Source organism: Sus scrofa, chromosome 3, assembly GCF_054392235.1.
Source record: "Sus scrofa isolate SSC_HxYL_T2T_F1_AM1 chromosome 3, Sscrofa_HxYL_maternal_Yorkshire_Landrace_v2.0, whole genome shotgun sequence".
In the NCBI taxonomy this organism is placed as follows: Eukaryota; Metazoa; Chordata; class Mammalia; order Artiodactyla; family Suidae; genus Sus; species Sus scrofa.
Genome location: NC_139385.1, coordinates 122,672,427 through 122,697,351, shown reverse-complemented (window position 1 = coordinate 122,697,351; position 24,925 = coordinate 122,672,427). Strand labels below are relative to the sequence as shown.

Here is a 24,925-nt window from a genome sequence, read left to right as displayed (position 1 = left end):
CCTCCATATGCTGTGGGTGCAGCCCTAAAAAAAAAAAAAAAAAAAAAAAGAGTTTACAAATGCTTCTCCAAACAGGATCATCATTCTAGCTTGTCACCTGTTCTATGTTCACCATCAATGCATAAAAAATTTAAAAAATCTCAAAATGGAGAGAAAGCTAAAAAGGGGATTAGGAAATCCTATCTCTGTAAGTCATCTGAAGCATCATAAAGCACTTGATTGGACAACATACTCCCCCCCAAAAAAAACCCTATGGTTTCTGTTCTCGAAGTTTATGATACAGCATATGCAGATTTAAGCACCTCAGCTCACATACACTGACAGGGAATATATCACAATTGCTAAGAGTGCAGACTCTGGCACTAGGTGACTAGTTTGAATCCCAGTTCTGCCACTTACTTATCTGTGTGATCTGGGACAAGGTATTTAACGATTCCGTGCCTTAACAAATCCCATCTACAAAGTAGAGATAATAATAATGCCTACCTCATATGGCTAGTGTAAGGATTAAATGAAATAACACATTTAAAGTAGTGCTAGAGGAGTTTTCCATTGTGGCTTAGGGGAAACGAACCCAAATAGTATCCATGAGGATGTGGGTTTGATCCCTGGCCTTGCTCAGTGGGTTAAAGGATCCAGCATTGGCTCAAGCTGCAGTGTAGGTCACAGATGCGCTCAGATCTGACATTGCTGTTGCTGTAGCATAAGCCAGCTGCTGCAGCTCTGATTTGACCCCTAGCCTGGGAACTTCGATATGCCCTAAAAAGCAAAAATAAACAAATAAATAAATAAAGCAACGCCAGAGCACATAAAAAGATCTCATCAATGTCAGCTATTACTAGCAATAGGTGAGCGGGAGCAGCACTGCCTTGAGCTTGAGACAGCATCTTGTTTGATTTTTGTGGACAAACACCTGAGGAATGAGTAAAGATTTCCCATCTGACCACCTCTGAGAACGGGCCAAAAAACTCTCGCTTACCTAGAAGCTTTGCGTGGCTACTCTTTCTCCTGTATTTCTAGAGGCAGAATTATGTGGTAGAAAGACGAGGTGAACAACGAACTGTTCTGAGCCTCTGTGCTTCCTTGTCCCTCTCTTCCGCGTACCAGATACTTAGTGGGAACTGCAGGCACAAAGATAAATTTAGTTTACCCTATAGCAGCTCACAGTAGAGTGTAGGAGATAAAAATGCAACAACAATTATAAGATACGATGATGAAGCAATATAATGAAGGTATTTTTTTCTTGCTCAAAAATACACTGTGGAAAAACAGTAAGCTATGTGAAAGCGCTCTGTAGAGAGCAGAAAGCAGTTCCCACGTAAAACATTATTACTGCTGACCCTCAGGGCCCAATTTAATTTATTTCATCTAGGAACACCAGGGCAACCAACCTTGTGGAACCGTAGGGTAAAAATCCCTCATTTGCAATGTCAAGCTTTTCCAGCAGAGTAACCCCATTCTTGCTTCCCAAACGCGCAAATCCAGTTTCAAACATGGGTAATGCAGTCTGTGTTTCCCGCCTAACAAGACCCGGGAATTGGCTTGCAACACCAAGGATTGAAACCAAGAAAAGAAAGGCGAGGCGGGAAGAGCACAAGAACTACGTCGTCTGCTGAGCGCCCAGCCTCAGGGAGCTGGGAAGCGGAAGGTCAGCCCTGCCTACGCGCGCCCTGCGTAATGGGAGCTTTCCCAGAGCATCAAACCCCCGGGAGCCTTGAGGGCGCCTGCGCAGCCGCGACGATTCGGCGCAGTGGAAGTGGAGAGGGAAGGCGACGCACCTGCGCAAAGGCGGCGACGCGGCGGCGGCAGAACCGAGTCTAGTGCGATTGCGCCGCGGCTGGCGGACGGGGGGGGCGCCGCGAAGGAGTGCGCCGTGCGGCTGCGCGGAGGCCTGCGTGGCGCGGTGGCGGGGAAGGGCGGTGTGGAGTGAGTGGCGCTGCGGGTGGGGCCGTCGGCGGCGCTGGTGAGCTTTGCGGAGTTGGGCGGTGCCGAGGAGGAGGAGGTGGCGGCTGGGTCTGACGCGGCCCGGTTCGTGGGGGCTCCGCTTGTTTATTTATTTATTTATCGTGTGTGCCTCCGAGTGTGCGGCGCTCCACTACTTGGTGGGGAGGGGGTGGGGGGAGGGCCTGGGGGAAGGGGGAGTTGGAACCGGGGTCGAAACGCCGCGTGACTTGTAGGTGAGGGAACGCCGAGCGGTCGCCGCAGCCTCTGCCGCCGAGAAGCCCTTGTTCCCGCGGCCGGGAAGGAGCGTCTAGTGCCGACAAGATGGCGGACGGGGAGCTGAACGTGGACAGTCTCATCACCCGACTGCTGGAGGGTGAGTCGGGGCCTGGCCGGCCGCGGAGAGGGGAGGTTCCCTCAGCCCTGCTTCCTCCTCCGCCAACCGGAGCGGGCGGGAACCCCCTTTCCCGCCCCAGGGCGGCCGCCGAGGAGCGGGCTAAGAAGCTGGTGGGCCGGAGGAAGCGGGCTCCGGGAACACGGCCCGGGGTTGGGGTGGGGGGGTGGGGGTGAGGCGGGTGAGAGGGGCTGACCCCGCGGGCGGGCAGTGCCCCTGCGGACCTACGGGGACCCGCACAGCGGCGCGCCGAACGGGGGTAGAGGAGCCCCGGGCTGCTGGGTGACCCTTCCCAAAGAGGGTGCCAGGATGCGTGCTCTTGTGCTTTGTATGCCGGTGGAAAGTGTATTCCTTCTCTGTTCTCTTTGTGCCTTGCCCTTGGCTGCCTCCGATTCTTGTTCTGGGAGTGGATTTTATAAAACCTTCTCCTTGAGAAAACTGTTTGATCTGTTCTGCATTTTTTACTTGATGCTTCCAGGACCAGCTCTATTTAAGGAGAAGATGGAGTTGAGTAGCTTTCATTTATTATTTAGCTTTAAAAATGAGTAAAACAAAAGTATTTGAGCGAGCTGAAGATGCACGCAAGAAATACGAAATATGTAGACATGTTTACTGAAGCGCTTGGTTTTCGGGTTTGAGAATTTAACAGGTTTGAGCAGGCTTTAAATTCTGCATAAACTTAGAAAAGGTCGATTGTCAAGCTTCGCTTGTGTTTAAAAGATATTTACAAGTCTTCACAGCTTTTGAAGTTTCTGGGCCCTTCTGTTTTTATTGGATAGTTTTATGTTAGGGTAAAGAGAAGAGATGGAGCGGCCAGGATGTTACTCAAAGTCAATCGCGATTTTCTGCCAGTGAATCCCTTTGCCCTGAAGTTTGCGTCATCGCTAAACTGCTTTTAGAGTGTGTAGAAAAGAAACTAAGCTATTAAAAGAAAAAAATGTAGAGTCCTCTCTCAGAAAGCGTGGAAGGGTTGCATGTGCATTGTTACTTGCTTTCAAATTTCCTGAAGATAAGTGTTTGGTACAGTGAAGCAGTGTGTGCTTACATTTGGAAAATCTTCACAGAAGATTATATGTTTGAGGGGCGGCGGAGAGGGCGCTAGTTCTTTTTTATCCGCCCATGTGTGTATCTCTTCAGTTCTGTGTGTACCGTTGTGTAACAAACTACAGTATATTTGTTCCAGATGTGCAAGCGTTCCAGCAGTCTAAGACTGAGTAAAAAGCCTTCCTGCAGTCGTAAGACTGAATAAGGAGCAAAGTTTTACAGGGAACTCTTGTTTGCCTTTCCTTTTGCTATCAAGTTATTCTTGGGAGGCCCCCTGGTGCCTACAGTCCGTGTTCACTGTTAAAGACTGCGGATTTTAACAGATGTGAACATCTTACTGGGTCCACGAGACGTTTGCTTTGGGGGAAACATTTTGTTTGTGTGTGTGTAGCTGTGCGTTATTCTAAGGGGGAAATACAGCTATGTAAAATTTTTAGTGTCTTGTTAACTTTGAGGGATATTTATGCCCACCACCAACTGGTACAAAAAACTTTTATACGTTTTAAACTTAGCTTGTAAAATTGAAATATTTGAAAATCCGATGCTTGTTATCTCAACTTCCTCACTTTTATTTTCCATATATTTACATATTTATATACTTAATAGACATAAAACACAGTAGACTTAAGTGTTTTGAAATATTTAACAGGGGGCCTTTTGTCAGATGCACCTTTTTATGATTTAATTAAGAAACTTCACTAGTGGATTTTTCAGGGGTTTTTAGAAAAAAGGTATCATGGGGGAAATAGGCTAAGTAATTTGTTTCTGTGAATTCAAATTACATGAATATTCGGCTCTGGTTTCAGATGATTTCTTTCTTCCCTTCCTTTTTTTTCCCCTCCCTTTCTTTCCTTCTTTCTTGATTTCTAGTCCAGACATTTTCTCCTTTTAAATTAGCAAACATTTATTGACCTGCTTTGTGCCAGTCACCAGGAATCCAAAGATAAGAGACAATCTCTTCACTCAGGGAACTCCCAAATCCAAACAAGGGACTTTTCCGGCTTTTTTAGCCTGCTCTTGGGCAATGAAGAATGTCATTACTTGCTTCTTAATCCCAGGAAGTATATTTAGTTTTGACAGTGCCTCCCTGGGATTCTTAAATTCTTCAGGCTTCTCTTATTCCCCTTTCCAAAATCTAGACCTATTCAAAGACATCCAAAAACTGGCTTGGATTTTCTAATAAGTAATTATTTTTAGTCTTCAAATAAAATCTTTTTTGTCTGCCTTGATTTTCAGTGATGTTACATGCTAACTAAATTTAACTCAAATTCAAGTAAAGCTGCCTAGCAGAATAGCTGTAGGTGGTGTTGTTGTTTTTAGTATTAAATGAAAGTACAAATTAAAATTTGCCCTAAATTTCTCTGCATTGGGGCAGAAATCAACAGAACACTTTAAAATGTTTTTTGTAGTTCCACAATGCATTCTTGACTTTTTAAAAAATTATGTCATATTGGCAGTCAGCTACAAAACTTGTAGTAATCTTTTGAGTTGCTTTGTGTTTTTTAGATGGGCAAATTATGTAAATTTTCAAAGTGTCTTTTACATTTAAATGTTTTATTATTTAATGCAAAACAGTGTACTAATTTATTGTTTGGATAATGCATATTCTTCTAGTGTATTTTCTTGGAGTAAGTTTTACTTACTAAGAAGCCAAAGATGCTTGTCACTTTGTCCCCTTTAGTGATCCTGGTACCACGTTCTTGTGGCTTGTGCTTTTGACTGGTTATTTAAATTGAAGCTAGGAGTTCCCGTGGTGGCTCAGCAGTGATGAATCCGACTAGTATCTATGAGATTTGATCCGTGCCCTTGCTGTGGCTGTCGTGTAGGCCGGCAGCTGCAGCTCTGATTCGATCCCTAGCCTGGGAACTTCCATATGCTGCAGGTGCCGCCTTAAAAAAATAATAAATTGAAGCTAGTTGCTATCTACGGGCATCCTGGAAAATACAATAAAAGCTTTTTACTTTGAGCAGCAGTTCCAAAAGGAGTTAGGATGGCAGTGGGAGTATGGAGGAGTCACCTGGGAAGTTTTATTCATACTCCTAAGTGTTGAGTTCATTTTGGAGGAGGTGAAATAGGATGAGTAGAGCCTGCTTGTTTGGGAAGAGGGTGGCATGGAAAACTGCCTCCTGATGGTTAGGATAGTGCTGGCTCTTGATCCAAGTGTTAAAAAACTGGGCCGTATCAGTTGATGATAACTAACATATGCCTATTTAGTTATATATATATTTGGTTATGTTATATCATGTATGTATATCATATATACATTTAAAACTATGAATGTGTCTGGTATTTGCCTTTTTCTTGATTATAAAAGTAAGCATTCTTATTGTAGAAAACTTGGAAATAGTGAAGAATTAAAACCCAAATCCCCCTCATGATTCCACAGTTGAGGGATAACTTGTTGAAACTTTGATGCATTTTTGTTCACATACCTTATGTCTTTAGAATATTATTTATATAGCTTTGAGTTAATTTTCAAGTGTTTCGTCATAAAAAAGAGAAAAACTATTTCATCATGAACATTTTTCCTTGTCATTGAAATGTCTTCAGAAATACTTTAAAAGGTATTTGCAGTCTGATAAAAGTTTACTTAGTTTTTTTGTTTTTATTACTTTGCTACAAAGCTAAGCTTGAATATTACAAAATGAACTCTAGAATATTAGCACAGTATTAGTAGACTGTTAATATAAACTTAACCTGGCAGGCTATGATTGTGTTTATTTTTGGCTTACTAATAGCTTTATGAAATCTTGGGATATGTGTTCTTATTTTGTTTTATAATCCATTTCAGTTCATCTCAACCTTCCAGGTGTCTAAATTTGTGGAACTATTGTGATCATCTAATATACATCTTTCTTTTCTTCCTTGTGGATCATACTCTTAAATATTGTTGGGCTGATAGACTAAGCAATTGAATTTTGAAAAAAGGAATGGTTTTGAAAAAAATAGATTAATGAAACCATATTAAACCTTCCCTTTTTAAATAAGTTTTATTGAGATGTAATTCACATACAATTTCACCTATTTGAAGCATATGATTGATTTTTTTTTTAGTGTATTCACAAAGTTGTGCAACCATCAGTTACAACAGTCAACTTTAGAATGTTTTCACCACCCTCACCTTCAAATACAATCCTGTTCCCATTTGCTGACACACTCCTTTTCCCTTCACTCCTCCCCTCCAGCACTAGACTATCCCTAATCTACTTTTTATCTATGGATTTTGCCTATTTTGGGCATTTCAGATGAATAAAATCATACGTAATCTCTTACGGTTGACAACTTAATGTTTTTTACATTCATCCATGTTGTAGCATGTATCAGTATCTCATTCCTTTTATGGCTGAGTAATACTTCATTGTATGACTGTACCACATTTTATTTATCCATTTGTCACTTGATGGACCTTTGAGGTGTTTTCCTTTTTTAGCTACTGTAAATAGTACTTCTGTGAATGTTCGTATACAAGTGTTTGTATGGGAATGTGTTTTTCATTTCCCTAGGATATATAGCTGGGAGTGGAATTGCTAGGTCAAATGGTAACTTTATGTTTAACTTTTTGAGGAACTGTCAGACTGTTTAAAGCCTCTTCCCTGGTTAAATTGTTTAATTATGATGCAGCAGTCTAAAGGTTAGGCAGTTTGAAGGAAGTGGTAGTTGATCTTAACAACCTCAACTTGTGCAGGGAAAGTGTTGAGTGTAAGACCCACTGCCAAATCTGTTAGAAAAGAGCAGGTTGGGGAGTAGGGAATTGTTTGAGGGATATTTTTCTTTTTTTTGTATAAGAAACTAGAGAAGGCATAAAGATGGTACATTGTTGAACTGATTCAGAGACTAGGTTGGTTGTTTGCTTGGTTTTCCTGTCAGTTCCAGCAGGGGAGGGAAACTTTGACAGTTTTTTATTTTATTTGAATACAGAGCTGGAGCTTTTCTGGTAAATGAGTAAAACCAAGATTAGGATTCATTGGGATTTGGAAATCTATTTACATTTGAGTCTAGAGACAGGATTATATTAAGATTTAAGATTAGTGAGGAAGATAATAAATTTTATCAAGGAGGTTTTTCTTTTCATGTCTTATTTTCCACATTTATCACTGAACGGAGTATCCATTCCAATAGCATACATTCTCAGACAACTCTAACAAGTAAAATAATGTAGGTATATAAGGATGTCAGGATATGTAGAAATAATTAAACTCTCAGTTTCTGAAACAAAGGTTATTCTGGAAGTCTTAGGCTATAGCGATGCAAGAAGAAATGTCTTGTAAATGTCAGTAGGCTTAGCAGTGGTGTGATGGCAGAGGATAGTGATTCCCAGTTGAATCTTCCAGGATTTAATTTTGAGCGGGTACAAATTTATACCCTCTAGCAGCAATCACTGCTCCTCTAGCAGCTTTAAATAGCCATTTCAAGGCTTATTCTTTCTGGAAAAATAAGAGGATCAGTGAAGATAGGAAGTAGAAAGAGATCAACTTGCATGCACCCTTCCTCTTTCTCAGATTGTATGTGATTAACTTTGAAGTCTTGGTTATTAGTAGGTGAATTTTTTTTTCCTTTTTTTCACGACTCCCACAGCATGTGGAACTTTCTGGGCCAGGGACTGAACTCGTGCCACAGCTGTAAGCAGAGCCACAGCAGTGACAACAGTGGATCCTTAACCCGTTGAGCCACCAGGAAACTCCAAAATGTAAATTTTTTTATACCTCATTCTCTGGAATACATTATACCTCAAAGATCTTCCTTTTTTTTTTTTTTTTTAATTAAAAAAAATTTTTTTTTGCAGCCTCACTTGTGGCATATGGAAGGTCCCAGCCAAGGATTGAATTCAGGCTCAGTTGCAACCTACTCTGTTGCTGTGGCAATGCTGGATCCTTTAACCTACTGAACCAGGCTGGGGATCAGACCCACACTTCCACAGTGACCTGAGCCACTGCAGTCAGATCTTAACCCACAGCAGGGCTACAGAGATTTTCCATCTGTTAGATAAAATGAAAATGCTTTAGTGGCGATTAAGTATTTATTACACAATTAGAGATGTAGAACAAAAAATGCAGAAACCCATTCTGAAGTTAAATAAGTATAAATAACTAGTAGCCAGTCTTTTCCTAGTTTAATGGGGGACTTCACACCCTGGTCTAGGTGGGTACATGTCATACAGCAGAGAAAGTAGTAAAAGGAAAGTGGCAGTTGTCCTTTAATCTGCCTGTGTATTTACTATTCACATATATAGCAAAGTGATTTATAAGAATATACATGGGAGTTCCCATTGTGGCTCAGTGGTTAATGAACCCGACTGGGAACCATGAAGTTTCAGGTTCAGTGGGTTAAGGATCTGGCGTTGCCCTGAGCTGTGGTGTAGGTCGCAGACAGCTCAGATCTGGCTTTGCTGTGGCGCTGGCGTAGGCTGTTGGCTACAGCTCCGATTCAACCCCTAGCCTGGGAAACTCCATATGCTGCGGGTGTGGCCCTGGAAAAAGACCAAAAAAAAAAAAAAAAATGTATATATATACATATATATTTATACACATACATATATATATACATATATATATACATACATATATATACATATATATACATACATATATATACATATATATACATACATATATATATATATATGCAGAAACTTCCTAATAATCAAGGCTCTCCCTTCCCAAATTTATCTGCATCTGTGCAAAGACAAATAGAGATATAACACTAGGTGCATAACCTGGTGGGAATATTGCCTTTGGGTCTTGATATATGCCAACACTGTATAATTTGGAGGGTTTGGCACAGTTTATTTCATCATAAAGGAATTTAATCCTTAGAATGTTCATCAGAGACTATTCCTGGGTTCTCATCAACTACCAAACTATTGACCAAAACATTTTGCTTTGATTGCTTGTGTAACACCATTTTACCTCTTCCCTTAATCCTACCTCCTGTTTTCCAGATTTAGAGAACTCAAGTTATTTTTTCAAGAGTTCCCATTATGGCTCAGCAGGTTAAAAACCCAACTAGTATCTATGAGGATGCAGGTTCAATCCCTGGCCTCGATCAGTGGGAAGTCATGTTTATACTGATTAAAGATAAAGGTTCTGCATGTATTTTAATTTCAGCTCCACCCTAGTTGCTTCTGCATTTGGGGGATGATAACAAGTGCCTGCTTCATACTGTGTCTGTAATGATTAAACTGGTAAAAACACTTTGAACATAATAAAAGCTCAGAAAAATGTTAGCTGTTATTGTTACTGTTTAGTATAAACCTGAGCTGAGAGAAGGTAATAGAGGGCTTCTTATGCTGCTGAGCCTTGGACTTTCCCCATAGTAATTTTCGAGACTGCTGTTCCTCGTGAAGCTCTAACAGATGTGCCTTCCACATTGTGTTTATTGCATACAACCACTTATACATGGTCTGTCTGTGTGTATGTAAAACAGCTCTTTCCTATTGCCATTTCTTAGTTTGTAATCTGGTTTGACATATACTAATGTTGGTGCTGAGGGGGAGAGATATTTCTAGGCAGAATAAAATGGTGAAAGGTGATTTAAGGAGATTTGGTAGTTTTTATTTTGGTTAGGGACTAGAGAGCAATGGATTTCAAACTTTTTGAATATTGGGACTATTTTATATTCAAAAAGAATGGAGAACACGAACTTTTATTTATGTGCGTTATTTACCAGTACTGTGTTAAAACTGAGAATTTAAAAATATTCTTTAATTCATGTAACACAAGTAGTGTTTGTTTTCTAAAATGAAATAGTGACAAGTGCATCTCTTTTTCTTTTTTGGCCACCCCGTGGCGTATGGAAGTTCCTGGGCAGGGGATCAAATCTGAGCTGCAGCTGTGACCTATGCCATAGATGCAGCAACACCAGATTCTTTAACCAACTGTGCAAGGCTGGGGATCAAACCTGTGTCTCCACAACAATCCAAGCCATTGCAATGGATCCTTACCCACTGTGCCACAGCGGGAAGTCCGTTGCATCTCTTTAATATCTAGTTTTATGGAAGACAGCACAATTCTCATATCTGATTTGTTTCAGTTCATTTTGATGCATCGTTTTGGTTGAATTTCTGAAAAAAATCTATACTTTTACAGATATGAAGTTGGAAAAGAAGGAGTACTTTAATAGCCTTTTTAGATAATGGTGGATATTCAATATTATACTAAAAATCAGCAGGCGGTAATTTCTTAAAGGTTAGTTGTAATGTAGAATCTGAAATATTGTTCTCTTACATTAAAATCCATTGATCTTGAGTTCCCGTCGTGGTGCAGTGGAAACGAATCTGACTAGGAACCATGAGGTTGCCGGTTTGATCCCTGGCCTCGCTAGGTGGGTTAAGGATCAGGCGTTGCCCTGAGCTGTGGTGTGGGTCGCAGGCATGGCTCGGATCTGCGTTGCTGTGGCTGTGGTATAGGCCAGAGGCTACAGCTCCTGTTTGACCCCTAGCCTGGGAACCTCCATATGCTGAAGGTGTGGCCCTAAAAAAGAAAAAAAAAAAATCCGTTGATCTGTCTTTCATTTTACTTATTTATTTTGTCTTTTTAGGGCCATACCTGCTGCATATAGAGGTTCCCAGGCTAGGGATCAAATCAGAGCTGTAGCTGCCGGCCTACACCACAAACACAGCTCCTCCAGGTCAGAGCCATATCTGCAACCCACACCACAGCTCCCAGCAACACCAGATCCATAACCCACTGAGTGAGGCCAGGGATTGAACCTACATCCTCATGGATAGATCTTACAAATGGCTTTGTAACATATATTGATCATTTAAAAAAATACTGGTTTAGCTGAGTTATGCAGATGTTCAGTGTTTACACATTTTATACAATATTACCAAAAAAAAATTGTTGCTAGTACAGTGTATCAAAAGAGTCCTTAAGCTTGAAGAAGCTGTCAAATTGGTGGTGCTGGATACAAGGTTTCCAGAATTTTAATTTTCACTAGCAACAAATACTGTCAGTTGTTTTCTTTGAAATGACAGGCTCTCTTCCTTCATTTTCAGGAGGATCTGTTAAATATCCTAAGTGTGAATAACCATAGTTTGTCACGTGTGCTTTCCAGTAAAAAAGATGTTCTGTGAAAAAAAGTAGCTAGATCAGCTTAGAACTAAAACAGTCACATGAGCGCCTTTCTTGAAAACAACCATTGTATTTTGATTTGCAACAGAAATGCTTCATCATGCAGAATATTTAAAAGATATTTCCTTGATGGTGGAAATTTGATTGTTCTTACTGTTTTATCAAGGGCATTTTTAAGTGAAACTGGATCACAATCAGAAACATAGGGCCAAGGCGCTCCCTTCTATTCCTGAAATGTCTAGCCCTCCCCTGTATCTGTTACTTTTTTTTTTTTTTTTTGTCTTTTTTGCTATTTCTTTGGGCCGCTCCCGCATCATATGGAGGTTCCCAGGCTAGGGGTCGAATCAGAGCTGTAGCCACCGGCCTACGCCAGAGCCACAGCAACACGGGATCCGAGCCGCGTCTGCAACCTACACCACAGCTCACGGCAACGCCGGATCGTTAACCCACTGAGGAAGGGCAGGGACCGAACCTGCAACCTCATGGTTCCTAGTTGGATTCGTTAACCACTGCGCCACGACGGGAACTCCTGTTACTTTTCTTCTTTACTCTTTTTTTCATTACCTATCTGTTTACTAGTGTACCTGGAATGATTTTTAACTTATAATAATTCTCAGACCCCTCTGAAAATCTTGAAAGCCCTCAGCCTTCTCAGGAAAATATATATATATATTCATGTACATACACAGTACTACTGACAGTTTGGGTTATTATACAGAGTTCCTAAAGACCATCTGTAGGCTCTGAAGTCACATATTAATTATTCCTATCAGGCAGACTTGAATTTGAAGTTATGACAGCTGCCTAATTCTTTGATTTAAAACCCAAAGTTCCACATTCTAGCCAGTTGTAAAAATTTTACTTTTTTTTATGGTTTAAAGTAGACTTATATACTAAGTATACAGAAATTGCCATTTTACCACAAAGAAAAAATTTAAGAAATTTAGGAAATCTGGATTTAAGTTAACTTAGCGTTGCTGTTGATTAACATGTTGCCTTCAGTGAATCTTTCTGGTAGGGTAGAAATTAAAAATTAAAGGTTAATGAGGATTATTACTATGATTTCACGGAGCAGATATAAACAATAGTGAAGTTATTTTTTCTTGTCATTCCGTTTTAGAGAAGGCAGTTATTAGTAAGAACTTACTGGAGCAAATAGCAGGTAGTTATTGAAGACAATTTAGTATACATACAGCACACACACAGACATTTATATCACACACCATTTGTAATTTAAAAGACAAACAGGTTGAAAGGTTTTTACATGAATACGAAATTCCAAGTATAATGGTTGAGTATAATTTTTTGTAATCATGAGAGAAGAGAACTTTTTTTGGGGGGGAAGATAACATTTTGCTTAACTGAGGTTCAGCGTTAGTCTTCGGTATTATCAAAATCAGTTGGAACTGTTCATCTTTTTTTTTTTTTTTTTTGTATTTTAGGTCTGCATATAGAGGTTCCCAGGCTAGGGATCGAATCAGAGCTGCAACTGCCAGCCTCTCCCACAGCCACAGCAACGCCAGATCCTTAACCCACAGAGTGAGTCTAGGGATTGAACCTGCATCCTCATGGATACTAGTCAGATTTCCCCTGAGCCATGACGGGAACTTCCAGAAGTGTTCATCTTTTGATGCTGATCTGTAATGAGATTTTACGTATTTCATCTTGGAAGCTGTATTTTAACACAAGTAGGTACTGCCAAAACTAATATCAATCCACAAGCATATGACTTTAGTTAAGTGATTTTAGTCACCACTTGGAAGGTATGTAGTTTCCTTTTAGTGTGTCATTACATTGCAGTCAGTTCTAGTGGAAGGTTAGGTGGAAGTTATCAACTGCACGATAAAATGAATTTTGATACTAGCATTGAGGCTTGAAGAATGCTGTTGGAACCCTGGTTTGATCTTAGAAAATAATATCCAGTGCAAATTTGTGACGGAATGAAGATCTCCCTTGTTTTAACTTTTGTCTGCACTGGAACTATATAAAGCAACTTGACTTTTGCTTGTGATTCAAGTAACATTAGTTGTCAAAGTGATTTAGCATAGGGTACATTTCACATATAAATATTTTTGCAATTTTAGATTGAATTACTAAGAAACATCAGGTCTGCAGCAAAATCTAATGTATAAAATCTACTCAATGTTTGATAGTAGTGATTGAGGGTGAAGAAATTCGTCTCATGCAGAAAATTTCAGTTATTGGCCACGAACTAAAAACAAACAAAAAACACAATAAAAATTTATCACCACTGAATTGCTATGTGATAGGGCAAGTCGGGATTTCAGCTTTTGTTTCTGATAGACATTTTTGGAACTGACAGTGGTTAAGTTCATGAGAACTAATGAAGTACGCCATTGATACCACTGGTTCAATTGTATGATTAAAACATCTTCCCACTGACAAATTTTCACAAGCTTTGTAAAATTGTCCACCTAAGTATTTTTATGTTCCATGCATATTTTTACTTGCATCAGTGTTTTGAGGGGTTTTTGTTGTTCGTTGTTTTGTTTTTTTCCTTAGCTTCTTTTAAAATATTCTTGCCTGTGGCTAGAGGCTGTATAGAGGCTAACTTTCAGTCCCTTCAGATTCAGTATTGGCTCCTCAAGTAAGGAAAAGTGTTAGTAATATCTGTGAATTCATCAAGAGCCAAGGAAACCACTCAAATGCACTTGTTTGGTTTTTTTTTTTTTTTTAACTGATTACTTATGTTCCTTCCAATGTCCTCAACTCTCAAAAACTGTTTTAACAGACTAATAAATGTACTTGAACAAGTTTATTTTCTCAGGACATATTTCTTTGGCTTTCTTAAACCCTATTTAATTAACTCTCCATTAGTAAATGGCTTTTCCTTGCTTGCTAACACATAAACCAGTTGGAAACTTTTATTGCAGCCTCATTTTTATTTTTTTTTGGGGGGGGGGGTTGCTTTTTAGGACTGCACCTGCGGCATGTGGAGGTTCCCAGGCTAGAGGTCTAATCGGAGCTGCAGCTGCCAACCTATGACACAGCCACAGCAATGCAAGATCTGAGCTGTGTCTGCAACCTACACCTCAACTCATGGCAACACCAGATCCTTACCCACTGAGTGAGGCCAGGGATCGAACTGCAACCTCATGGTTCCTAGTTGAATTTATTTCCATTGAGCCATGACAGGAACTCCTCATTTTTATTTATTTATTTTTTTTTTTTGTGAAGAAATTGTGCTGTGATGAGATGCATTTAAAATTTTTTTTTTAAATTATTATTATTTTGCCATTTCTTGAGCCGCTCTTGCAGCATATGGAGGTTCCCAGGCTAGGGGTCAAATCGGAGCTGTAGCCACCGGCCTACGCCAGAGCCACAGCAAGGCGAGATCCAAGCCGAGTCTGCAACCTACACCACAGCTCACGGCAACACCGGATCCTTAACCCACTGAGCAAGGCCAGAGATCGAATTTGCAAACTCATGATTCCTAGTTGGATTCGTTAACCAGTGTGCCACGACGGGAACTCCGAGATGTATTTAAAATTTTTTAAATTTTCTTGATTGTTACTTTCCTGTGAGTTAAGAATGTTGTGATGAGTGCTTAGTTTCGTAATGGAATACGTGTTCTTTTAGCACAGTCATAATGTCATAAATACAATGCCTAGTCATCCAATTCAGTAATAAGATAATCTGCACGCCCCGCCTTAGACATTTATATTTCATGAGTATGCATTGGTAATAAAAGTAAAATAAAATGTTACAGCACAGCAGTAAGTAGACACTCAGGACACTGTTGTTATGATGGTATCTCTGCAATTTCTAGAGAAGCCATGTGAAGCCATAGGGGTGTCCCATATGGTCTCTGTCTTAATTCTGCCATTGTATCCTGAAAGTGCCCATGGATAGTAAATAAACATATTTCTTCTTTATTTACATTGTCATTTGTTTCCCTCAATACTGTTTACAGTTTTTAGTGTGGCAGTCCTGCACTTACCTATTCATTCCCAACTAAAATAAGTCAGAGGTGAAGGGGAGTAGACAAACCAGTTTTAAAACATTTGAAAATGCAAGAGGACCTAGATTAGCCAAGGCAGTATTAACAAAATGGGAATGCCTATATATTACCAGATACCAAGACTTTATAAAAAGCTATAGTAATTAAAATATCATAATACTGATGTAAAAATAAACAGGTTAATGTACTGTGTAGAGTGTCTAGAGAGACTCCATTCACGTATGGTCATCTGATTTTTCCACCATGCTAGTAGCCCTGCAAATTCAGTGGAGAAAGATGATCTTTTCAATAAATGATGCTAAATCAATTGACTATCTTTATGGATAAAAATGAACTCATACAACTTAGCGTCAAAAAAAAATCCAAGTAGGAGTTCCCATCATGGCGGAGTGGAAAGGAATCTGACTAGGAACCATGAGGTTGCGAGTTCGATCCCTGGCCTCACTAAATGGGTTAAGGATCCAGCATTGCCATGAGCTGTGGTGTAGGTCACAGATCTGGCTCAGGTCTGGTATTGCTGTGGCATAGGCCAGAGGCCGGAGGCTACAGCTCCAATTCCACCCCTAGCCTGGGAACCTCCATATGCCACCAGTGCGGCCCTGAAAAAAAGCAAAAAAAAAAAAAAAAACAGGTGAAAAATGAGCAGACGACCTGAACAGACATTTCTCCAAAGACATACCAATGACCAAGAGACACATGAAAAGATGGTTAGCATTACTAAGGGAAATGCAAGTCAAAACTACAATGAGATGTCACCTCATACCTTTCAGAATGGTTATTATCAAAAGACAACAAGTGTTGGTGAGGATATGGAGAAAAGGGAACACTTGTACAGTATTGGTAGGGATGTAAATAGGTGCAGCCACTGTAGAAAACAGAATAGAGATTCCTCAAAAAATGGAAAATAAAACTACTATAGGATTCAGCAATTCCACTTCTGGATATTTACCCAAAGAAAATGAAAACGCTAGTATGGAAAGTTATATACACATCTGTGTTCATTCCAGTATCATTTACAATAGCCAAGATGTGGGAGCAACCTAAGTGCCCATCAATAGATGAATGGATAAAGAGGATGTGTATGTGGGTGAGTGGGGGTGGTGAATTAGAAGTAAGTCAAAGACAAATAATGTGTGATTTCACTTACATGTGGAATCTAAAAAAAAAAAAAGCAACAAATGAACAAACAGTCATAGATAGATAGAACAAGCAAGGGGTTGCCAGGGTAGGGGGCATTGCGGGAGATAAGAGAAATGGTGAGGGAGGTTAGGAGGCCCAAACTTCCAATAAATAAATGCGTTATGGGTCTGAAATGTACAGTGTGGGGAATACAGTCAATAAGAATATAATGTCTTTGTATGGTGACAGATGGTAGCTAGACTTACCATGGTGATCATGTTGAAATGTAGAGAAATATCAAATCACTGTGTTGAACCAGGAACTAACATAGTGTTGTAGATCAGTTATACCTAAAAGGCAAACAAACTCATGGGAGAAGATAATCAGCTCTGTGGTTACCAGAGGCAAGGGTGGGGGGAAGGGTGTCTGATCAAGGTCGTCAGAAGGTACAAACTTCTAGTTATAAGATAAATACATACTAGGGATGTGATGTACAACTTGTTAAAAATAACGCTGCTGTATGTTATTATATATGAAAGCTGTTAAGAGAGTGGATCCTGAGAGTTTGCATCATGGAAAACAATTTTACTATTTTGTACCTATATGAGATGATGGCTGTACACTAAATTTATTGTGGTAATCATTTTGGTAAGTCAAATCATGCTGTATACCTTAAACTTATACAGTGCTGCCTGTCAATTATATCTCAAGAAAACTGGAAGGAAAGAAATTTTAAGGGGAAAAAAAGCCTTGACCTTTACTTCAAACCATACACAAAATTAAGATACATTATTTCAGTAAAGTGTCTAGGGAGATGTTTCTTGAACAAGATGCCAGAGAAAAGATTAAATTTAACTAAGATGGATTTTTTGTTTGTTTTTTTTTTGTTTGTTTGTTTTTGGTCTTTTTGCCTTTTCTAGCGCCATTTCCTGAGGCATATGGAGGTTCCCAGGCTAGGGGTCTAATTGGAGCCGTGGCCGCCGGCCTTCGCCACAGCCACAGCATCTGTGACCTACATCACAGCTCATGGTAACACCGGATCCTTAACCCACTGAGCAAGGCCAGGGATCGAACTTGCAACCTCATGGTTCCTAGTCGGATTCATTAACCACTATGCCATGACGGGAACTCCTTAACTAAGATGGATTTGAATAAAATATTTCTGTTTTTAAGTCCAGTTTTAAAGAATAAACAAAAACTTAAAACGAACCTCACCAGTAAAGGATGTCCCAATGGCCTATCAAATGTATGAAAAGGTATTTGACAACATTACTTCTCAGGAAATGCAAACTAAAATCTCAGTGAATATCACTATATACTCAACAGAATGACTAAAATTAAAAATACCTAGTGTTGACAAGGAGAGCAACATTGCTGGTGGGATTGTAATTGGTTTAAACACTCTGGGAAACTGGTGTATCCACTTCTTAATAAAGCTAATAAGTCTTACCTGTGACCTAGCGATTCTCCTATGTTATATGTGTGCCAAGAGATGTACTTGAATATTCATAAGCATTCATAGTAGCCTCGAACTGGAAATGACCCAAATAGAATAGATAAATATATTGTGGTGGAGTTCCTTGGTGGCTCAGCTGGTTAAGGATCCAGCATTGTCACAACTGTGGCTTGGATCACTGCAGAGGAACAGGTTTGATCCCTAGCCTGTGAACTTGTGCATGCCATGGACATAGCATATATGTATATATAGTGGTCTTCATACAGTGGAATAATTAAAATGGTTGCTAAATACAGTGTGCTTTAATCTCAGAGATAACAATAATGAGCAAAAGAGTGTATATTTTATATTTCTATTTACCTAAAATTCAGAAACAAGTTAGATTAATCTATTCTGAAAGAAATAAGAGTAGTAACCTTGGGCGTTATTGAATCCTTAGGTCATAAGGGAGCCTTATTCTCTTTCTTGACCGGGGTGGTTACTTAGGTGCATACATAATCAAAATGTACTTTATGTAATATCTCAAAATATTTTCTAAACAATATTAGGGTAGATATTTGCTGTAATGGGTTTTTCTTTTCTGGGAAATTTTTGTCTAAAAAATTTTCTGTGGAGGACCTGAAAGAGTATTGACTTTAGGGGTAGAAGACCTTGGTTTTAAATTCTTCTCTGCTGCTTTTACTCTCTCTAGTAATCTTGTGCAGGTTATTTAATCTCTCTCTTTCCTTGTACAATGGAGATAATAACTTGCCTACCTAATTCCTGGGATTGCAAAAGGAGTAAATGAGATGGCGTGAAACTGCTTTGCGCTGAATTAAGTATGCAGATTTATAGTATCTTCATAATCTAAAAAGACACTTGGTTCTAGGCTCATATACCCACATATCAGAATTCCTCATGAATATTGTGATGGTGATTTAGTTCCCCTGTGTAGCAGGTGGCCTTGATTTATTCCTTTTTTTTTTTTTTTTTTTTCAGTTGACTGAGAGATTTGAGGTGCTCTTGGAAATCAAGGAGTACACATACTGGTGGGAGTTCATAAGGGAGAATGACTTTTGAATTGAAAGACAGCGGGATTACCCTGAGCTGTCTACCCTGTTATCCCAAACATTTTCCTAGTTTACTCCTTAAAATTTGGTCACTTGTCAAGCTTAACCTTTGGAAGAACCTTTAGCTTCTCTAGCTTCTATAACTGCATTTGATCTGTTCTTAGATGTGATTGATTATGACATTTGCTATTTTATTTGCTATTAAGTGGGGGGAAGCCAGTGCCAGTTATAGTTGTAAGAAATTATTGATTGCAAAGTATCTCCTAACTTCAGAGATATTAATTAGGGAAAAAGCAGGCAGTGAAATAAGTTTTGTGCCATGTGTTTTTGTTCCAGTAAATTTTTAGTTCTGTGAATTAGCAGTACTTATAAGTTGAAGCATATTTAGCTCTGTAAAAATTAGTTGAAGTGCACCTTATTGTAACCTAAATTACTTGCTTGGTCAAAATTTAAAGAGATAATTTTTAGGAGTTCCCGTCGTGGCGCAGTGGTTAACGAATCCGACTAGGAACCATGAGGTTGCGGGTTCGGTCCCTGCCCTTGCTCAGTGGGTTAATGATCCGGCGTTGCTGTGAGCTGTGGTGTAGGTTGCAGACGCGGCTCGGATCCTGAGTTGCTGTGGCTCTGGTGTAGGCCGGTGGCCACGGCTAGATTCGACCCCTAGCCTGGGAACCTCCATATGCCGTGGGAGCGGCCCAAGAAATAGCAAAAAGACAAAAAAAATAAATAAATAAATTAAATAAAGAGATAATTTTTAGAAGAACTAAAACTAATATAAAATATTCACCACTATAATTTAGGCTGTTCGACACTTTGACACTTCAGAGTGACCCACACTAGTCTTGATTTACTTAATAATCATCGCCATCAAGTTACAACTAAATTTTCTAAAATGTTTAAATTTATTTATTTTCTTTTGGAGTTCCCTTTGTGGTGCAGCAGAAATGAATCCACCCAGTACCCATGAGGATGCAGTTCGATCCCTGGCCTCGTTCAGTAGGTCAGGGATCCAGTGTTGCTGCGAGCTGTGATATAAGTCACAGACGTGACTGGGATCCTGTGTTGCTGTGGTTTGGTGTAGGCCGGCAGCTGTAGCTCCTTTTTGACCTGTAGCCTGGGAACCTCTATATGTCATAGGTGCGGCCCTAAAAAGCAAAAAAACAAAACAAAACAAAACAAAAAAACAAGAAGAGATGTTTATTTTCTTTTTACGGCCATACCTGCAGCATATGGAATTTCCTGGGTAGGGGCCAAATCAGGTGCCAACCTCACCGCAGCAGCGATAGGTCCTTTGCCTACTGAGTGAGGCCAGGGATAGAACCCATATCCTCACAAACTCTATGTTGGGTTTTTAACCCACTGAGCCACAACTGAAACTTCACTATTAAATTTTGATAACCTAAGTTTTTTTAAGAGAAAGAGAAAGGGCCAGTGGAGAAGGTAATGATGAGAGGAAATGATTGCAAGTTCAATTCAGTAGGTCAAACAAGGAACTCTTTATGGATCATTCCTCCCCACCTCATCCCAGGAATTACTGGGAACCATATTAAATTAATGGAGTTTAGGTCACTTGGGCTGCAAGACCTCAAGTTGGCCACTGATGAACAAAGAAGTCTGCATTTCCGTGGCAACAGTCTTGAAGAGCATCGGAAACCAGCAACAGTGAAGATAGAAACCAGAGGTCATTGCATAACCTTACTGTTAGCCATGGGACACAACAGTCATGCTGCCTACATAACTCTTCTGATCTTCAAAATAATGGGCATGACTCCTTTTTAAGAATTACTATTTTATGACTAAATTTTAGAAAATTGACCATTTTATTTATTGTTTATCAGTACGAGGATGTCGTCCAGGAAAGATTGTGCAGATGACTGAAGCAGAGGTTCGGGGTTTATGTATCAAGTCTCGGGAGATCTTTCTCAGCCAGCCTATTCTTTTGGAATTGGAAGCACCACTGAAGATTTGTGGTATGTAAATGGGTAAAGTTGGAAACAATCTCTTTTGAATCCTGGTTTTCCTCCTATATTTACATTGGAGACAATTTAGAGAAAACAGGTAAAAATTTTTATAAAAAAAAAAAGGAATACTAGGTTTTATTACATGAAGTTATAGAAATTGGGACTTATAACAAGTTAGAGACAAAAGTTTCTGTATCTGCAACAGATTAAAAAATTGCAGTTCACACACTATATATAAAAAGTTCTTAGAAATAAGAAAAAGGCCATACAATAGGAAAATTTAAATGGTGAGGGTGGGCTGATTGTAGAAAAAATTCAAAAGCCCAATAAACATAAGACCCTTAGTCTCACTGGTAACCAATGAAATGCAACTTAAAAGCAAATCTGGAACTCTGATCAGATTGGGAAAATGTCAGAAATTGATATCCATTGTTGTCAAGGATGTGGAGATACAGGCTTTCAGTACCCTGAGGGCCTCCATTCCTAACAAGCTGTTGGCCAGAGGCCTCCTTCACTTTACTGTGTGTCCTTTTCCATAAGGTGGCTTCATTATTGAGCACGAGAGAAGGCAGAAGAGAGATTAGGCGGTAACCTAATCTCAGAAGTGACAGCCCATCTTACTTTTTAAGTCACTAGCTACAGCCCACATCAAGAGAAGAGGATTACCTAAGGGCATAAACATTGAGAGTCATTTCTTAGAAGCTGCTTACCACAGTAACCAAGTTTCCTAAAACTGGGTCTTATTATTTTTTAGGAGATATTCATGGACAGTATACAGATTTACTGCGATTATTTGAATATGGAGGTTTCCCACCAGAGGCCAACTATCTTTTCTTAGGAGATTATGTAGACAGAGGAAAGCAGTCTTTGGAAACCATTTGTTTGCTGCTGGCTTATAAAATCAAATATCCAGAGAACTTCTTTCTCTTAAGAGGAAACCATGAGTGTGCTAGCATCAATCGCATTTATGGATTCTATGATGAATGTAAGTAAATATTATAACTTACTTATTATTAATGGAAAAATGGGGAAATTCATTAATTTTCCATTTCAAAAGAGTTGCTTCAATTCAAAGCTTTTAAAAATAGGATCTATCAAACAGAAGGCTCTCAAGAAGAGAGCCTTTCATGAAAGAGGAACCTGAAACTGGGAAACATGTTGTTAATTAAATCAGTTCCTTGGGATCTCCTTAGTCATATTGCTTCAGATTGACTGTAGCTTACTCAGCTAAAAGGCCCTTTTATATATATCTTATACACAGTAAAAATATCCAAGTGGAACACAGGTCCTTACAGACAGTAGCCTCTGGTTTTCTGGTGTCCGTTAAGTTTCAGCTCTCAACTTTCTTCTGATATGACAAAAAGTTACTGACCCTGTGTCACCAAAAAACACTGAGAAGTTCTATGAAATTATTTAAAAGTTGAAGTTTATTATTAGAATTTTAATCTGTCTTATAAAACTAGGGAAATAAGGATACTTAACACTCTGAGATGTCCTTATTTGTTGTACTCTGTTTATACTTGTTACAGTGCCAAGTAGAAATTCAATGATAAATACTACTTAAATACCTGGAAACTCTCCTTTTTTGGCAGTAAGTTTATGCTGTGTTACCAATGCATTAGAATGAAAATAGTCTCCAGAGACACCGTTTTTAGTTCTGCTTACTAATGTGGCTAGGAATTTAACTAGTGATTATGTCTTTTTTTTTTTTTTTGTCTTTAAAAGCTAGGGCCGCACTTGCGGCATATGGAAGTTCCCGGGCTAGGGATCCAATCGGAGCTGTAGCCGCCAGCCTACACCAGAGCCACAGCAACTCAGGATCTGAGCCACGTCTGCGACCTACACCACAGGTCACAGCAACGCCGGATCCTCAACCCACTGAGTGAGGCCAGGGATCGAGTATTACAATGATTATTATAATACACAAGTGTTGTAATGATCTTGAAGTGATTTGTTTCATAAAACATCTAGCACAGTCTCTAGTTTTTATAACTGCTGAAAGTACTGAATGTTTATTATATTTATTACCTATTTTAGAAGTACAGGTAACATTCATGATAGGAAAAACAAATGCTAAATAGAAAATTATAATCATTCATAATTCTGTTGCTGTGAGACAACTAATGAGAATAGTTTTAGATTTATTCTATTTGCTTGTCCTTTTTATAGGCAAACGAAGGTTTAATATTAAATTGTGGAAGACCTTCACTGATTGTTTCAACTGCTTGCCTATAGCTGCCATTGTGGATGAGAAGATCTTCTGTTGTCACGGAGGTAGACTAGTAAATTTGCCTTATGGGCTTTTCTTCCATTATTTAGAAAAGACCTACAATAATTGAGATGCTGCGGGAAAACAAAGCAGCGCGTTTGTGAAAGCTCAAGTGATAAAAACTGGTTTTAAACATCGCTGGTCTTCTTTTAATCACTAGAAATTCGTGGTTATTTATGCATAATGAAAACACAAATGAATACTTGTCTTTAAAGAATTTCACATAGGAGGAGGATAACCAGAGTTTTGTTTGAAAAAATGCCTTTCCTTTGCCTCAGTTCTGACAGAAAGACACCCCTGCTATCAGTAGAAATGAGAGGATCATGATTCTTTTACTGTCTGTATTAAATACCTTTCTCATCAGAAAGCAAATATAATTGAGTTTAATATTCTTACATGCGGAGAGTTCTAGGCTCTGTGTAATATGTCAGCTTCAGTCCTAAAGGTAATTTTTTTTTAGTAGAGTGATATGTTATCTGTATGTCTTGTTAAATAAATAAGCTTGACTGTATGGAGACATGGGTTTTGTAGAATAAATAGACTTGGGAGAGGTGAAGAGGACTTGAGACAATCTTTTTTCTGTGTTGTCTAGATTAAGTCCTGTGTGGAGGACTGGCCCAACTAGAATAGAATGTCAAATGTATGTTGTGGAATGATGGTTTCAGAGTACAGAGATTTGAACACTGAGCAAAGGATTCTGTTGAATGGTTTAACAACCATGTTGGGGTTTTTGTTTTTGTTTTGTTTTTTGTCTTTTTAGGGTTGCACCCACAGCATATGGAAATTTCCTAGGCTAGGGATTACATTGGAGCTGCAGCTGCTGGCCTACACCATAGCCATAGCAATGCCAGATCCAAGCCATGTCTGCGACCTGCACCAAAGCTTATAGCAACACCAGATCTTTAATCCACTGAGTGGGGCCAGGGATTAAACCTGAGTCCTCATGGATACTAGTCAGGTTCGTAACCTGCTGAGCCATAATGGGAACTTTGCATGTTGGATTTTTAGCAGGGAAATAAATTAATGAAAATATTGTAAGAAAATTAGTTTTCATCAGAAGAATTAAGGTAGAAAATGCTCAAAGATAGATGCTTTTGTCTAGGCCTGAAGTAGTAAGTTGTTTATTCTCTGGTAGAACATAATATACTATGTTAATTGAAGCATTTTACCCTAGATACTACACATTTAAATTATAGCTTTTGCACATTAGTGTAGCAAAGAACGGAAATGTAGCAATATGCAGTATGAATTTTAGTTTCATTCTTTGTGGTGATACTTGAATTATCTACCAAAGAGAAATGCAAGGTTATATTTGTGTACTGCTTTAAAGATTTTAAGGTATTTTCATGTGCTTTTTATTGTTTATCATACCTATCTATGAAGGGCAGAGAATGGTTGGAAGAAAAGTGGTAGGAATTTTTTCCTTAAAAAGTCTTTAAAATGAAAGAGAGTTTTATTTCTCTGGTAGGGAAAAGTGGAAAAGACCTAATCATAGTGTTCTGTTATGGCAAAGTGGTATTCTATTTAATAACCCAATAATTTGGAGTTCCTGTCGTGGCTCAGTGGTTAATGAATCTGACTAGGAACCATGAGGTTGCAAGTTCGATCCCTGGCCTTGCTCAGTGGGTTAAGGATCCG

At 39.2% G+C, this 24,925-nt stretch overlaps 1 protein-coding gene and 2 long non-coding RNA genes across 21 annotated transcripts in view; 1 reads left to right on the top strand and 2 right to left on the bottom strand.

Moving 5' to 3' along the window:
- The window catches only part of LOC106509865 (uncharacterized), a 149,036-nt gene extending 147,357 nt beyond the window's left edge, over positions 1–1,679 (bottom strand). For all 7 annotated transcript variants that reach the window (XR_014842356.1, XR_014842359.1, XR_014842371.1 and 4 more), the window contains exons 1-2: positions 1,392–1,679; positions 980–1,121 (exon numbers count right to left, since the gene is read on the bottom strand). This is a non-coding gene — a long non-coding RNA (uncharacterized LOC106509865). The remainder of the gene's footprint in view (positions 1–979; positions 1,122–1,391) is intronic.
- A 206-nt stretch (positions 1,680–1,885) lies between these two features.
- Positions 1,886–24,925, top strand: part of PPP1CB (protein phosphatase 1 catalytic subunit beta) — a 37,401-nt gene continuing 14,361 nt past the window's right edge. For 4 of the 12 annotated variants that reach the window (XR_014839554.1, XR_014839555.1, XR_014839556.1 and 1 more), the window contains exons 1-4: positions 1,887–2,317; positions 20,896–21,027; positions 21,773–22,003; positions 23,188–23,292. Coding sequence is in view for 4 of the 12 variants with exons in the window: in XM_085015862.1 (XP_084871988.1) it covers positions 2,266–2,317; positions 20,896–21,027; positions 21,773–22,003; positions 23,188–23,357 (585 nt within the window). In the remaining 8 variants the exon portion in view is untranslated. 12 annotated transcript variants of the gene reach the window in all.
- LOC146404905 (uncharacterized) lies at positions 12,961–17,391 on the bottom strand. Of its 2 annotated transcripts, none has more exons than XR_014842388.1 (2): positions 16,010–17,391; positions 12,961–14,721 (listed from the first exon to the last, which is right to left on the bottom strand). It is a non-coding gene; the product is annotated as an uncharacterized LOC146404905 (long non-coding RNA). The 2 variants fall into 2 exon arrangements; XR_014842389.1 differs by having other exon boundaries at positions 12,961–14,389; positions 16,010–17,267.